At 43.4% G+C, this 14,715-nt stretch overlaps 1 protein-coding gene across 1 annotated transcript in view; it reads left to right on the top strand.

Moving 5' to 3' along the window:
* KCMF1 (potassium channel modulatory factor 1) overlaps window positions 1-14,715 on the top strand; it is a 68,261-nt gene that overhangs the window by 49,917 nt on the left and 3,629 nt on the right. Inside the window, exons 4-6 of the mRNA XM_084628663.1 lie at window positions 4,576-4,677; window positions 7,403-7,577; window positions 10,657-10,939. Of these exons, the coding sequence (XP_084484789.1) occupies window positions 4,576-4,677; window positions 7,403-7,577; window positions 10,657-10,939 (560 nt within the window). The remainder of the gene's footprint in view (window positions 1-4,575; window positions 4,678-7,402; window positions 7,578-10,656; window positions 10,940-14,715) is intronic.

The raw sequence follows: 14,715 nt of genomic DNA, 5'->3' as shown, positions 1-14,715 counted from the left end.
CAGCTTGTGGGCTTCCAGGTGTGTCTTGGCAACAAGTAGGGGAAAACAGTGAAGCCATTCCATCTGAAATAAGCTGCTGCTACCAGAAAGACTTTGGTAAAAGCTCTGGGTACAGTAGCATGGCTAAATGGGTGCATCCTGCATTGAAAGTGGATGGTGCCCATCGCAGAGCTCTGAGAAAATGCCTCTGGGTGGAGCGAATATAAAGTAAATCCTACAAAAAGTGGAAACTAGGTCAAATTACAATGGATGAATATAAACAAATAACACAAGTACGTAGGGACAAAATTAGAAAGGCCAAGGAACAAAAGGAGATCAAACTAATTAGAGACATAAATGGTAACAAGAAAACATTCTATGAGTACACTAGAAGCAAGAGGAAGACCCAAGGACAGGGTAGGCCCGTTACTCAATGGGGTGGGGGCCGGGGGGGAACAGTAACAGAAAATGTGGAAATGGCAGAGGTGCTTAATGACTTCTTTGTTTCGGTTTTCATCATGAAGGTTGATGGTGATTGGACCTCTAACATAGTGAATGCCAGTGAAAATGAGGTAGGATCAGAGGCTAAAATAGGGAAAGAACAAGTTAAAAATTACTTAGACAAATTAGGTTTCAGAGTAACAGCCGTGTTAGTCTGTATTCGCAAAAAGAAAAGGAGTACTTGTGGCACCTTAGAGACTAACCAATTTATTTGAGCATGAGCTTTCGTGAGCTACAGCTCACTTCATCGGATGCATACCGTGGAAACTGCAGCAGACTTTATATACACACAGAGAACATGAAACAATACCTCCTGGTAATCAAGGTGGGCCATGTCCAGCACAAATCCAGGCTTTCTCACCCCCCCCCCCTTTTTTTTTCCAAAAGGGGGTGAGGGTGAGAGAGCCTGGATTTGTGCTGGACATGGCCCACCTTGATTACCATGCACATTGTAGGGAGAGTGGTCACTTTGGATGAGCTGTTACCAGCAGGAGAGTGAGTTTGTGTGTGTATGGGGGTGGGGGGTGAGAGAACCTGGATTTGTGCAGGAAATGGCCCACCTTGATTATCATGCACATTGTAGAGAGAGTGGTCACTTTGATGAGCTATTACCAGCAGGATAGTGAGTTTGTGTGTGTGTGTTTTGGAGGGGGATGAGGGGGTGAGAGAACCTGGATTTGTGCAGGAAATGGCCCACCTTGATTATCATGCACATTGTGTAGAGAGTTGTCACTTTGGATGGGCTATTACCAGCAGGAGAGTGAGTTTGGGGGGGGGGGGGGGGAGGGTGAGAGAACCTGGATTTGTGCTGGAAATGGCCCAACTTGATGATCGCTTTAGATAAGCTATTACCAGCAGGACAGTGGGATGGGAGGAGGTATTGTTTCATGTTCTCTGTGTGTATATAAAGTCTGCTGCAGTTTCCACGGTATGCATCCGATGAAGTGAGCTGTAGCTCACGAAAGCTCATGCTCAGATAAATTGGTTAGTCTCTAAGGTGCCACAAGTACTCCTTTTTCTTTTAGACAAATTAGATATCTTCAAGTCACCAGGGCCTGATGAAATGCATCCTGGAATACTCAAGGAGTTGACTGAGGAGATAGCCATTAGTGATTATCTTTGAAAAGTCATGGAAGACGGGAGAGATTCCAGAAGGCTGGAAAAGGGCAAATATAGTGCCCATCTATAAAAAGGGAAATAAAGACAACCTGGGGAATTACAGACCAGTCAGCTTAACTTCAGTAGCCAGAAAGATAATGGAGCAAATAATTAAGCAATCAATTTGCAAACATCTAGAAGATAATAAGGTGATAAGTAACAGTTAGCATGGATTTTTCAAGAACAAATCGTGTCAAATCCACTTGATACCTTTCTTTGACAGGGTAACAAGCCTTGTGGATGGGGAAGCGGTAGATGTGGTATATCTTGACTTCAGTAAAGCTTCTGATACTCTCACATGAACTTCTCATAAACTAGGGAAATGCAACCTAGATGGAGCTACTATAAGATGGGTGCAAAACCAGTTGGAAAACCATTCCCAGAGAGTAGTTATCAGTGGTTCACAGTCATGCTGGAAGGACATAACGAGTGAGGTCCTGCAGGGATCAGTTCTGGGTCTGGTTCAGTTCAATATCTTCATCCATGATTTCGGGAGTACTCTGGAGGATAGAATTAAAATTCAAAATTGTCTGGACAAACTGGAGAAATGGTCTGAAGTAAATAGAATGAAATTCAATAAGGACAAATGCAAAGTACTCCACTTAGGAAGGAAGAATCAGTTGCACGCATACAAAATGGGAAATGACTGCCTAGGAAGGAGTATTGCGGAAAGGGATCTGGGGGTCATAGTGGATCACAAACTAAGTATGAGTCAACAGTGTAACACTGTTGCAAAAAAACAAAAAGTGCTAACTTCATTCTGGGATGTATTAGCAGGAGTGTTGTAGGTAAGACACGAGAAGTAATTTTTCCGCTCTACTCTGTGCTGATTAGGCCTCAACTGGAGTATTGTGTCCAGTTTTGGGCACCACATTTCAGGAAGGATGTGGACAAATTGGAGGAAGTCCAGAGAAGAGCAACAAAAATGATTCAAGGTCTAGAAAACATGACCTATGAGGGAAGATTGAAAAAACTGGGTTTGCTTAGTCTGGAAAAGAGAAGACTGAGAGGGGCCATAACAGTTTTCAAATACATAAGAGGTTGTTACAAAGAGGAGGGAGAAGAACAAGGACAAGAAGCAATAGGCTTAAATTGCAGCGAGGGATGTTTAGGATAGACATTAGGAAAAACTTCCTGTCAGGGTGGCTAAGCACTGGAATAAATTGCCTAGGGAGGTTGTAGAATCTCCGTCATTGGCGGTTTTTAAGAACAGGTTAGACAAACACCTGTCAGGGATGGTCTACTTAATACTTAGTCCTGCCATGAGCGCAGGGGACTAGACTAAATGACCTCTCAATGTCCCTTCCAGTCCTGTGATTCATATTGAGAGCTATAAACCATGTGTCTTTCTCCAGGGATGCGATTATTCAAGAGTGACAATGCAAAATCACATTTTGCAAATAAAGTGGTTGAGATTGTGGAGATCAAGGATAGGTTTCTAACCTCCCATCTTCTTGAGGACTAGGAAGTATGAAGAGTAAAAACCTTTCCCTTGGTGTTGAAGATATACGTGCTCCATTGCGCCTTGCTGGAAGAGTTCCAGGGGATTCCTGCTCTTCAGCTATCCTGTTACCCTGCCCCCTCCCCCTTCCCGCCGCCCCTTTTACTACTTGTAAAAATAGTCGGTCTGCATAATTACAGTCAAGCTACTGGGGCAGCTTCATGCTGTTTTTATTGAAGCAGTTTTGTATTTTCCAAAGTAGTTTTTGTTTAAACCCCCTCTCTCCCCTCCTCCCGTGTTGTTCCCCTCCCCCCCTCCCCCCATTAATTGTGCTTCCCTGAGCACAACCACTTATGCAACAGCATGAAGGTGAGCAATCCAGTCTAGACATAAGCTGGTTGATATATGTAGCCCAAAAGCAAAGCTCTGATTTAAAGCCCTGGAAACAGTCAACTTAAATTTATTATTTTTTAATTGTTTTTTAGAATCCCTGCACTAGGAGCAATTTGATCTGGTCTATTTTTGAATCTTTATTTTCCTCTTAAATGTATGCATTCAGCAGGTGTAAAACATGAGACTGATGATTTAAGGTGACCTGCAAAGGTGTAAAAGTGGACTTGTGCCAGTTGTATGTATGAGGCCTGCATCGTGGTTTTTGTTTCTCATGATTTCCATGAGAAACTCAGGTCTGCCTTAAAAAGTCTGTCTACACTTGACTACTTTCTACCTAAAATTTCCCACGGTTGCTAACACCATTGATGTACCACCCTTGGTAGCAATGGTGGGAGCACTCATGTAGACAAGACATGGTATGCAGCCTGGGGTTTCCCCACCCAATCAATCACAGTAAAATACTTGTGTCTGGTGTGTGGACATGCTAATATTTCCACTGTTGCTGCAATGGTGGGGAAAAAATTGGGATGGGGGAGTCTAGAATAGATAGTTTGAAGATCCTTGGACTCTCTAAATGTTGTTATGGGAGGCAGCTTGTTCAGATACTATCAAATATTCACTTTCGGAGTAGTTCTCTTCTCAGTCTACATATAGAATGTATGTGAGAGTGTGCCTCTGGCTTTTAAGAGCAAAGAATGAATAAGATGATGTCACCATGTTTGGTGCATGTGAGCTGTTAGCAACATGTGTAAACAGACCCTCTCTATCTGCATAGAAATTAGCATATTAAGACAAATTGTAAAACCAGAGAGTTACAAATCTGATTTGAAAATAAATTTCACTTTGGGTTTCCAGGGTGTTACTAAAAACATAAGTAAGACGGGAAGACAGTATTGATTTTTAAAAAAACTAGTTAAGCTAATAGTTCTTCTTGAACACTTTTTTTAAACTACTTTTTACCTGTGACTACAAATATGCAGCATTAGAATTTGATTATTAAAACATAGTAATTTCTAATTGTTAAGAGATCAGCCCAGAACGATGAATGCATGTTGTTGTTTTGTGAAGTTGTTAAACTTGTTTTTCTGACTTTGTCATTTCAGATTTGTCCAATATGTGCAGCGTTACCTGGAGGGGATCCTAATCATGTCACAGATGACTTTGCAGCACATCTTACACTGGAACACAGAGCTCCTAGAGATTTAATATCCTTTCTCAAGTCAAGTAAAAAAGGCAGGATTGTATGACATATAATATTAACTACTTGTTTTAATTTTACAAGCAGGTTGTGGCATTTTAATTCCACTAGCCTCTTAGAACTGCCATTTAGTTTTAGTTGTTGGAAAACCAGTATATGAAAAAGTTACTGTAGAACCAAATGTCATAATTCATTGTACTACTAATAAAATACCTAAGTTGCTAGTGTTTTTGAAAACCAACAAATAGATGCAAATAAAGTTGCCTGCTGACAGTATCTGTCTAAAGCAGTGGTTTTCAACCTTTTTTATTTGTGGAGCCCTAAAAAATTTCAAATGGGGGTGCAGACCGCTTTGGAAATCTTAGACATAGTCTGTGGACCCCCAGAGGTCTGCGTACCACATGTTGAAAACCACTGGTCCAAAGCAGTAATATAAATGCACCAGTACATAGCAGATAATTACACACCAAACATGATGAATCAGTTTATACCATAAACAATTTTTTGAGGGGTTGTTGTGGGTTGGTTTTGATGAGTGACTTTTAAAACTTTTACTTCAGCTATATACTGCCATTTTAAATGGGATACTTTCATTGATGGCATTTTTATGATAATTAGAGAAGTTAACAGGAGATTCCTTGTAACTTTGGGCTGATTTTTCATTAGCTTGGATATAGATTGTAAGGATTTATCCTGTTCTGCTGACTGAAGAGCTGAAATGGCTCTCAATACATACTGCTCTGTAGAAACATATTTCTATTTATTTTCTTTTGCATCAATTAATGTGATAATTTTGTTCTAATTTAAATTTTTTGCTGGGCAACTTCCTACAGCATATTGAGAGTTCATTATAATTACTCTATACAGTGAAACCCACATAGAATAATTGCTGATAATAGGATTAAAGCATTTATAATATATTATCATAAAATGTTTCTATCTCTCTCAATTAAAACGTGATTATTAAATGTCTTTTAAAGAGTGAATTTATGTCACTTATCCATTTTTCCAGGTTAGGTATTCTTTCTAAAAACTATCAAAAGTTTCTCATTCTGAAGGAGAGTAGATGGTGTTTTGAGATGATAGTTGAAATTCCGTTGTGATTTTATTTGATTTCCTATAGTGTTAGCATTTAAATGGTCCCAGTTGCACATTGAAGTTAACTTCTTATTGTGGTGATTAAGGGATTGAATTAGAATGTACATCTTTGATATTCTTCTTTCGCCTCTCCGCTCCCTCCCACCCCCTCCCCCCCCCAGCTGATCTAAAGAGTATTTGAGGCTGCCTCACATATTGATGAAACTGTTCAATTAAAGAATATTTTTTACTAGCAGCGAAGAAGAGCCAGAAAAATCAGAGCTTGCTTTTAAGATACTAAGATAAAGTTGCAGTGCTAACCATTACAAAATAAATATTTTGGTTTCTAAACTAATAGTCCATATCTGATATGGAAGGTGTTAGACATTAAGAAAATTAAAGATGGAAGCTCATACTGCCTTATGATGCACTTACACCCACAACAGCTTGGGGAGCATTATGGAGGCTTACTGGAGCATTGGGTTCCCTTTCTTTATTGCTCAATAACTAAGGGTTTGGGAGAGAGGGTCATTGAGGAGAAACATCTATTTCTTCAAGCAGTTTGCAGTGGAAAAGAGGGAGGACAGCTATCAAATTCAAGGAGCTATTAAAACACTGCTGTGTGATGTCCTGATATTACTTTGCTACACTTGTATCTGAGCATGCGCTCTTAACACCTGTGGGCTCTGGGAGAGTTAAGATACAGATCTGAGCTTTAGAGTGTTATCAGTTTACATCGAAGGCTAATTCCCAAAATATTGTGCCTTTTGTCACCAAAAAGCAAGCATGTGAAATCCATGGCTCCTGTTTGCACTCTGAATCCCTTATTGGACACCTGTATCATCTGGAGGATCTTTAGTATAGGGCTGTGTTTAATATAGACTTTATATGTAGTGGTGTTGTAGCTGTGTTGGTCCTAGGCTATTAGAGAGACAAGGTGGGTGAGGTAATATCTTTTATAGGACCAACTTCTATTGGTGAGAGAAACAAACTTTCAAGCTTGCACTGAGTGTCTATGCTAGAAACTTAAGTCGACCTAACATAGGTAATTACTGCAGCGGTTTGTGTCCACACTACCCGCCTTCTGTCAGTGGTGTGCATCCTCACCAGTAGCGTTTCCACCTACTTAAGGGCGGGGGGAGGGGGCTGAGAGCCTGGGCTCTCAGCTCCAAATGCAGCTCTGTGCCAGGAGCCCAATTGCCCACACCCTTCAGGTTCTCAGCTCCCCACTCCCCGCTGCAGCCAGAAAGTTTCTTGGATCAATGTTCGGTACTCAGTATCCAGAACTTGGGGATTGTAACTTCCCATGCATCTGCTGAGTACTAAATATAGCGAAACAATCAACAGAGGTTCTTAAATTATCTAGAAAATACCTTTATGATCTAGCAAATAAGAAGTCTCAGGGAGGATTCCCTGCAGACAAGGAGGAACTGATAGTGAATGTGAGAATAATAGTGAAGCTTGGTGCAAATAACTATAGAAGTCTTGAGTTCCATGTACTATGGCACTACAGGCTCTGGTTGCATAGTTAAGATTGAGTTGTTTTATACTTGTACAAAGAATACAGTGCACCATCCCCACAGCCCATTCTACTGGTTAAGCTCTCACATTTAACACTCTATCACAGTTTGGTATTTTCTTAACTGTTTGGTTATGATGAGTCCAGCGGTGTTCGGCATGTGCGTAGAATGTTTCACCCAGGCCGGGGGTTGGGAGGCCCTCGCGCACGTAGATCAAACATGCACTTTACTAGCAGTTCCACTGGTGGGCTTTCATCTTCGCAGAGTTCATATTCTCCAAGCAATAGGGAAGCTATGGATCCTATAGCTGGTAAGAGTCATAATTCCTTATTTTCCCTTTAGAGTTTTTCTCCACACTCAGTGACAAAATCCAAGAGAATGGTTGCTCTGCTTGTCCATATTTATTGTGTGTGTATTTGTGTGTGCTTGTATGCATGAGCACGCGCTAGGACCAGAAATTCTCTCCCTTCCCCCAAATGAGAAGATTTTATTGATAGCAATGTGCCTTCTTCCAAGGTAAAGTTGAAAGTTAAAAACAGGTTGTCATATGAGGTGATGCTTCCAAATCTATCAGTCTTAAAAAGTAGTTTACTAAAAGTTCAGTAACAAGCCATTGATTGAATTGTACAGAAGGATTGAATCGAGGATCTCTGAATCTAAAAACTCTGGTCCTTTACATTCCAAAGGTCTCTGGTCCAGTCCCCTCGGACAGCCTACCTGCATGCATTGTTATATATTTTAAAAGTGAACAGTGTTCTCAAAATCCATTATCTACCTCAGTGCTTCTAATGTGTATTTGTCACATGTATAGAATTACTCATGGGGAAGATTAGGTATCTGAATCTTTACTCCACACAAAAACGCTATACTTCAGCGTTAATCAAGATTAAATGAGCTACATTTTGATATTATTGATAAACATTACGAAATGTCTTCTGTTTGCATTCAGACTGCAGACTGAATGGCAGACTTGCTAATTTTAATATAAATTTTAAAAGATTACCAAGCACTTACAAAGATGGTCTGTTGTAATTGTAAGCATTTGTGGCAGCTTCTGGTCAAAACAGTTTGGGAGAGGAAAGTCTCTTATTTTCAAGTTCCAAATATTAATTTGTGGATTTTTAGGGTGTACATGGATACCCTTTAAGTATTATTTTTCCACTTGTATGATTCTGGGGGTGGGGAAAACTTGTCTATAATGAGATAGTGACATACTAGGGTACAATCCAGACTAATGAGCAGCAGTGTCACCCCAGCCATGCAGCCTTGGGTGCCTTGCTGAAGTAGCTCCCACCTGGGCTGCTCACAAACAGCCTTCCAGCATGCAAATCACACCCCGAGTGTGTGTGTGTAACTGCAGCCTGCCAACTACACTTGGGTTACACTCTGGCTCTTCCCAGCCTGGGTTATCATTACAGGGTTAACCCCAACACACCCCCAGTCTTAGATTTTCTTTCCAGAAATGTATGTCCCTCTCCTGGACAATACAGTAAAGAAAGATGGAAGAAAATTGACCTGTAATATGAAAGGGCATTAGAAGTTACTTGGGGGGAAAAAACAAAAAACCTGAAATGCAATTATTCTGTTTCAAGAATTAAGGGCTTTGTTTTTGTAACCACATTTCCATAGCAAAATGGGTACATTTAAAAATAGCAATGTTAAAATTAAGTGAATCGAGTCCAGGATTTAGTTGCTTGGAGCCACCCTCATGAGTTTGGAGAGTCCCCTTGTTTCAGTCATGCCACTTGCTTCCAACTACCAAAACCTTTGTGGGACTAATACAAATGTATAAATATTTCAGAGGGATAATTGTATGCAAAAGACAAAATTTCCCCTCCTCCCTCCCCAAACAAAACACAACAAATTAACGCTTCCCACAAGCTTTTTGAATGCAGATAGGTTCTACCATAACATATGGGCAGTATTTCTTCTTACACTGTTTATTTTTGAAATACTTTTTCGTACAGGCAAAACTCACCACAGTTCCCACTCTGATCCCCCTAAAACTGAACAAGTCTATATTAGCCCTGTCCAAAGCCAGACATGTCTTTATCTAGGCAGATCTTTACTGCTCTTGTAGCAGTAGGCATCTTTATCAGGCCAGTATGAGGGAAGTCATACTAACACCTGCCAGGCAAATGTAAGTATATTATTTATCCAAATTCAGGGAAAACTAGTTTACTGTCTATCTTGTGAACCCAACAGAAATTACACAATGTACGGTATGGTGGAAATCTATGTTCTGAATTGAATATTCCCCAAAACTAATTGACAGAAGTGTCAGTAGTGTCATTTTTTTTTTCTACAGTACACCTTCCCTTGTGTATAGCATGGAGATAGTGAGCCGGGGGGCGGGAGGAGAGCACCTATGAAAAGACAAAATGGAAATGGTTGCTGAGGCAACAGCCATTTTGCCTAGAAGATAACACTTTAGGGAGCTAGCAACTGAAGATATCACCTTGTAGTCAATCCAGTCTAGGAGATGCCCTTTCTTTTTACTGTTCAAATGATTCAGACTGAATTGCTTCATCCTAATAAAGAAATTAATAGTATAAATGATGCTTTGATCTTGGGGAATGGAATGTGTCTTAAGTGTTTTGTAAAGCACTATGTGCCCATCTGGCAGTTTGAGCTAGATCAGGGGTGGGCAAACTTTTTGGCCTGAGGGCCACATTAGGGTTGCAAAACTGTATGGAGGGCTGGATAGGGAAGGCGGTGCCCCTGAAACAGCCTGGCACTGCCCCCCTCAGAACCTCCGACCCATCCAGCCCTCCCAGCTCCTTGTTCCCTGACCGTCCACTCCTGGGACTCCCTGCCCCTAACACCTCCCCCAGCACCACCCTCGATCCAGGCCCCTCTGGACTCCCATGCCTATCCAACCCCCTCCTGCTCCCTGTCACCTGACCGCCGCGCCCCCTTCATCCCCCCAAAACCTCCGCCCCAACCAACTGCCCTCTGACAGGTCCCCTGGGACTCCCACACCTATCCAACCACGCCCTGTCCCCTGACTGCCCCCTGGCCCCCTTACTATGCCGCTCAGAGCAACATGTCTGGCAGCCGCGATGCCTGGCCAGAGCCAGACGCACTGCCCTGCAGGAGCGCGCAGCCCTGCTGCCCAGAGCGCTGCCCACGTGGCTGCGGGGGAGGGGGACAGCCGGGGTGGGGCTGGACTAGCCTCCCTGGCGGGAAGCTCAAGGGCCAGGCAGGACGGTCCCGCAGCCCGGTTGTGGCCCGCAGGCCACAGTTTGCCCACCTCTGACATAGATAATGATGAAGTATTTTAAAAGAAATAAGAGATGGGGAGATTGATGCACAGGAAATACTTGTACTCTCATTTGTTAGTATTAATTTAAGCAAATTTCACTGTAGTACTTTTCTCCTCTTTGCAGAGCTTTTATCTCAGTTATCAGGCGTGAGGCGTTCTGCAGGAGGACAGCTCAATTCCTCTGGCCCTTCCGCTTCTCAGTTACAGCAGTTGCAGATGCAACTGCAGTTAGAACGACAACACGCACAGGCAGCACGACAACAGCTGGAGACAGCACGCAACGCAACCAGACGCACCAATACGAGCAGTGTCACCACCACTATTACACAATCTACAGCAACAACCAACACATCCAACACAGAAAATAGTCAGCAGGCTATCCAGAACTCTCAGTTTCTTCTTACAAGGTAACTCATTCTAAAAATGTATTCCGATTACTTTTATTACATGCACTAACCCTATTCTTGACCCTGATTTGACAAGGTGCTTAAGCATGTAGCTAACTTTAAGCCCATAAATTGTTGCATTAAGTTCAATAGGACTACTCATATGCTTAAAGTTAAGCACATGCTTAAGTGCCATGCCTAGTTGGGGTATTTAATTGCAGCTTAATGTCCCATATCCCCCCAGTTGCCAATGCCCAACATAATTTGTTTAGCCAATAGGTGATCATGCAAAATGCATACGCTAGTGTTCAGCAGATCTTTAGGTACCACAGAGTTCTGAATTGTAGACACTTGAAATCTTGGCAAAATGATTTTGCACTTTGACTTAGTGCTAGTAATGGATGATCGTCAGTAGAGCATTAGTTATATTTATTCTGTTAAACATGCAAGTGCTTGGTCTGAATGCAGTGTTTTTCATATAGCCTGTAAAACTGCACTGCATTATACGCCATCTGTTCTGCCCAAAAAGTTAGAATGAAGTTAAATATTATTTATATATATGCTATAAGAGTAATTAATTTAGTTCAGTTTATTGTTTGTAATTGATATCAGCTATTTTCCATGACAGTTAATCACTTAGGTACAAAATGAAAACATTGGGTGCAGAAACGCAAGCCGTAGTGAATGGCTTTTAACTGCTATTGCTGAATCCATGTTGTCAGGAGTAAAGATGAGACTAAAGTGAAAAGCCAACCTAGGAACTAAAGTCAAACAGATGTTGCTTGCAGTCAGCTTCCAGCTTTTGCAGACTGCCATGGAGAGAGCCCTCCTACTGCTCCTGGAAGCTACTGTCCCAAGAAGTTGCCAGCAAGAGTATCCAGTTAGCTTTCGTGCTGGGTATAGGTGAGAGGCAGTCTCTCACATAACCTTGTTGCTTTTCTTCCACACAGTTGTGGGGTAGTTAAAGGTTTGTGTAGTCACAAGGTTTACAACCATTTTTACCACTTAAAAATTCATTTTCTGCTGACTTTGTAGAGGAATTGATTCTAACAGTTGTCTTAGCCACTGCAGTGCTCGAAGTATAGCTGTGGAATTTTTGACTGGATCCCTACAGTATAAATGCAAACAGAAAATTTTTGTTTCATCTCATTTTAAACACCAGTGTTTGTCCACTCGCTGTATCCATGTTAACACTGTTCGCTGCTTCTTGAGTTCTTTAACATCAGTTTGAGAGGCATAAAGGGATTTTACTTTATAGATAATTTCCTGTTGATTGTGCTTGTTTACATTACTCCTTCCGGGAACGTAAGAGCATTTCCAGTTATATCAGCCTGTCTGTTTGAGCTCTAATATAGAGAAAGAGAACCTGGAAGTTAACATTAAATGGTATTTCATCCTAACTGGAGGTTGAATAGTGTTTCTTCTTCGAATGCTTGCTTATGTCAATTCCATTTCAGATGTGTGCATGCCAATGTGCGTGGCCCTTGGAGATTTTTGCCTTAGCGATATCCGTCGGGTTGGCTGTGATGCCCTCTTGAGTGCCACGCCTATGCGTCGGTATATTAGGCGCCGCAAGCCCTACGCCCTCTCAGTTCGTTCTGACCACCCGGGGTGGGTAGTTGGAGCACCTCTTTCCCTTGCCTCGTGAGGGCTAGCAGTTCTTCTACTTCAGTCTTTGAGCCTTAGGGCTTCGTAAATAGTTTGTTTATAGTGGTTAGTTAAAAAGTAGTTGTTAAATAGTGTAGTTAGAGTCCTAGCGGGACGCCCCCAGTGGGGCATGCCCCGGTCTTTGGGTTTAAGCCCTGCTCTGACTATAATAGGCTTCTATGCCTGTTAGTGACCTCCATAACAGCTGCCTCAAATGCTTGGGGGAATGACATGTGAAGAAGTGTTGCATCTGTAAGAACTTTCATCCCAGAGCTCAGAAAGAGCGAGACATCCGTTTGGAAACCCTCCTCTTGGAGGCTGCTCTCTATCTGACATCTGAGCCTTCCCGGTCAGACTCTTCCCTAAGCACCCCAGCCTCGGTGCGCAGCACACCCGCGGCACTGGGCTCTGCCCGTCGCTGCTCCCCAGCACTGCCTAAGAAGAGATTGAAGAAGAGTGACTCCCCAGCACCAAGCAAGAAGGGAAAAGGACCGATTCAGGCCAACAGCCCACACCGGAGCCAGATGGGGACCCCACCTGATGGAGCCTCCTGCCCCCTGAGGGATCTGCCACCAACTCCAGGGAGCAGTAAAGGACCCACACTGATGGCAGTACCGAAGCCTTCCCAGGCTGTCCTGGTGCCCAGAGAGCAGAGGTCTCTGCCGGCACCGCGTGTGTCACAGGTCACAGCAAAGGCTCCTGGTGAGGGCAAGCCAGCCGCAAAGACCCCTCAAAGGGCGGGTGAACGACACTGGTCTCTGGAGATGAGACAACGATCCCTGTCTCCATGCCCAAGGTCTCTGTCTTCTGTGGGACGTCCTACATCACTGGCACCACACTCACGGTCTCTGCCCTCTCCACGTGGGTTGCCTAGAGGAAGGCACCAGTCACTGTATTGCTGGCACCGTTCATCCTCCTGCCGGCTGTCTCCTCAGTGCAGATCCCCATGGTGAGAGCAGACTCAGTCGTGGTACTTCAACTTATGGGACTCCCTCCGTAAATTCAAGGACTCACTGCCCTAGGACTCAGACCAGGAATTCGGGGCAGTTCCTCAACTGTCTTTGTCCCTACTGTTCTGCCTGGTCACAGGTCACCTCGGACCGTTGAGTGCTAGAGATTGTATCTCAGGGCTACACCCTGCAAATCTTGGCCGCCCCTACACGCGCACGCATGCCCATCTATCCCTCTTCAGGGACCCTTCTCACAAGCAATTCTTCATTCAGGTGGTCGAGAACCTCATGCAGCTGGGGGCAGTGAAGGAGGTCCGCTGGGACATGAGGGGAAAAGGGTTCTACTCCTGTTATTTCCTAATCCTGAAAGTGAAGGGGGGTCTAAGACCCATTCTGGACCTGCAGCAACAAGTCTCTCAAAAAGTTGAAGTTCCACATGGTCTCCCTAGCCTCCTTCATCCCCTCCTTGGATCCAGGAGATTGGTACGCCGCCCTTGATCTGAAGGATCTACAGCCAGGGAGAAGGTTAAGGTGATAAACATTTTGGATTGGGAAAATGGGTTTAGTTTAGAACTACGTTCCATATCTCCATCTTCGAAGGTTGCAGACAATTCTTCCGTTTTGTGGTGGGTGGGCACCATTTCCAGTCATAGCGTTGTCCTTTGGTCTCTCATCTTCCCCAAGGGTGTTTACAAAAGGTATGGCACCAGTGGCCACTTACCTCAGGTGTCGAGGGGTTCAGGTCTATCCATATCTCGACAACTGGTGCATAAAGGGCAGGTCTCAAGATCAGAAGCAAAGAAGGCTCGATCTTGTTTGTTCCACCTGTCGTGACCCGGGCCTGTTGATAAATGAAAAGAAATCAACCGTAAGGTCCCTGCAACGAATAGAGTTCATTGGGGCGGTTCTTGACTCCACATGAGCCAGAGTCTTCCTTCCGGAGGCGCGATTACAGGCCATATCAGACTTGATCTCCCACATGAAAAACTTCCCACTCACCACTGCTCACACTGACATGTAGTTGTTAGGCCACATGGCCGCATGTACATACATGGACCAGCATGCCTGGCTCCATCTCCAGCCACTGCAAGCGTGGTTGGCATTGGTGTACATCCCCAACAGACACGATCTAGACTGGATGATCAGGGTTTCGGTTCACATCCAATCATCTCTAGATTGGCAGCTGAGCCCCAAATCTGT

Source organism: Lepidochelys olivacea (assembly GCF_965140295.1).
Source record: "Lepidochelys olivacea isolate rLepOli2 genome assembly, chromosome: 5".
Taxonomy (NCBI): domain Eukaryota; kingdom Metazoa; phylum Chordata; order Testudines; family Cheloniidae; genus Lepidochelys; species Lepidochelys olivacea.
This window is presented reverse-complemented; position numbering and strand designations above follow the sequence as displayed.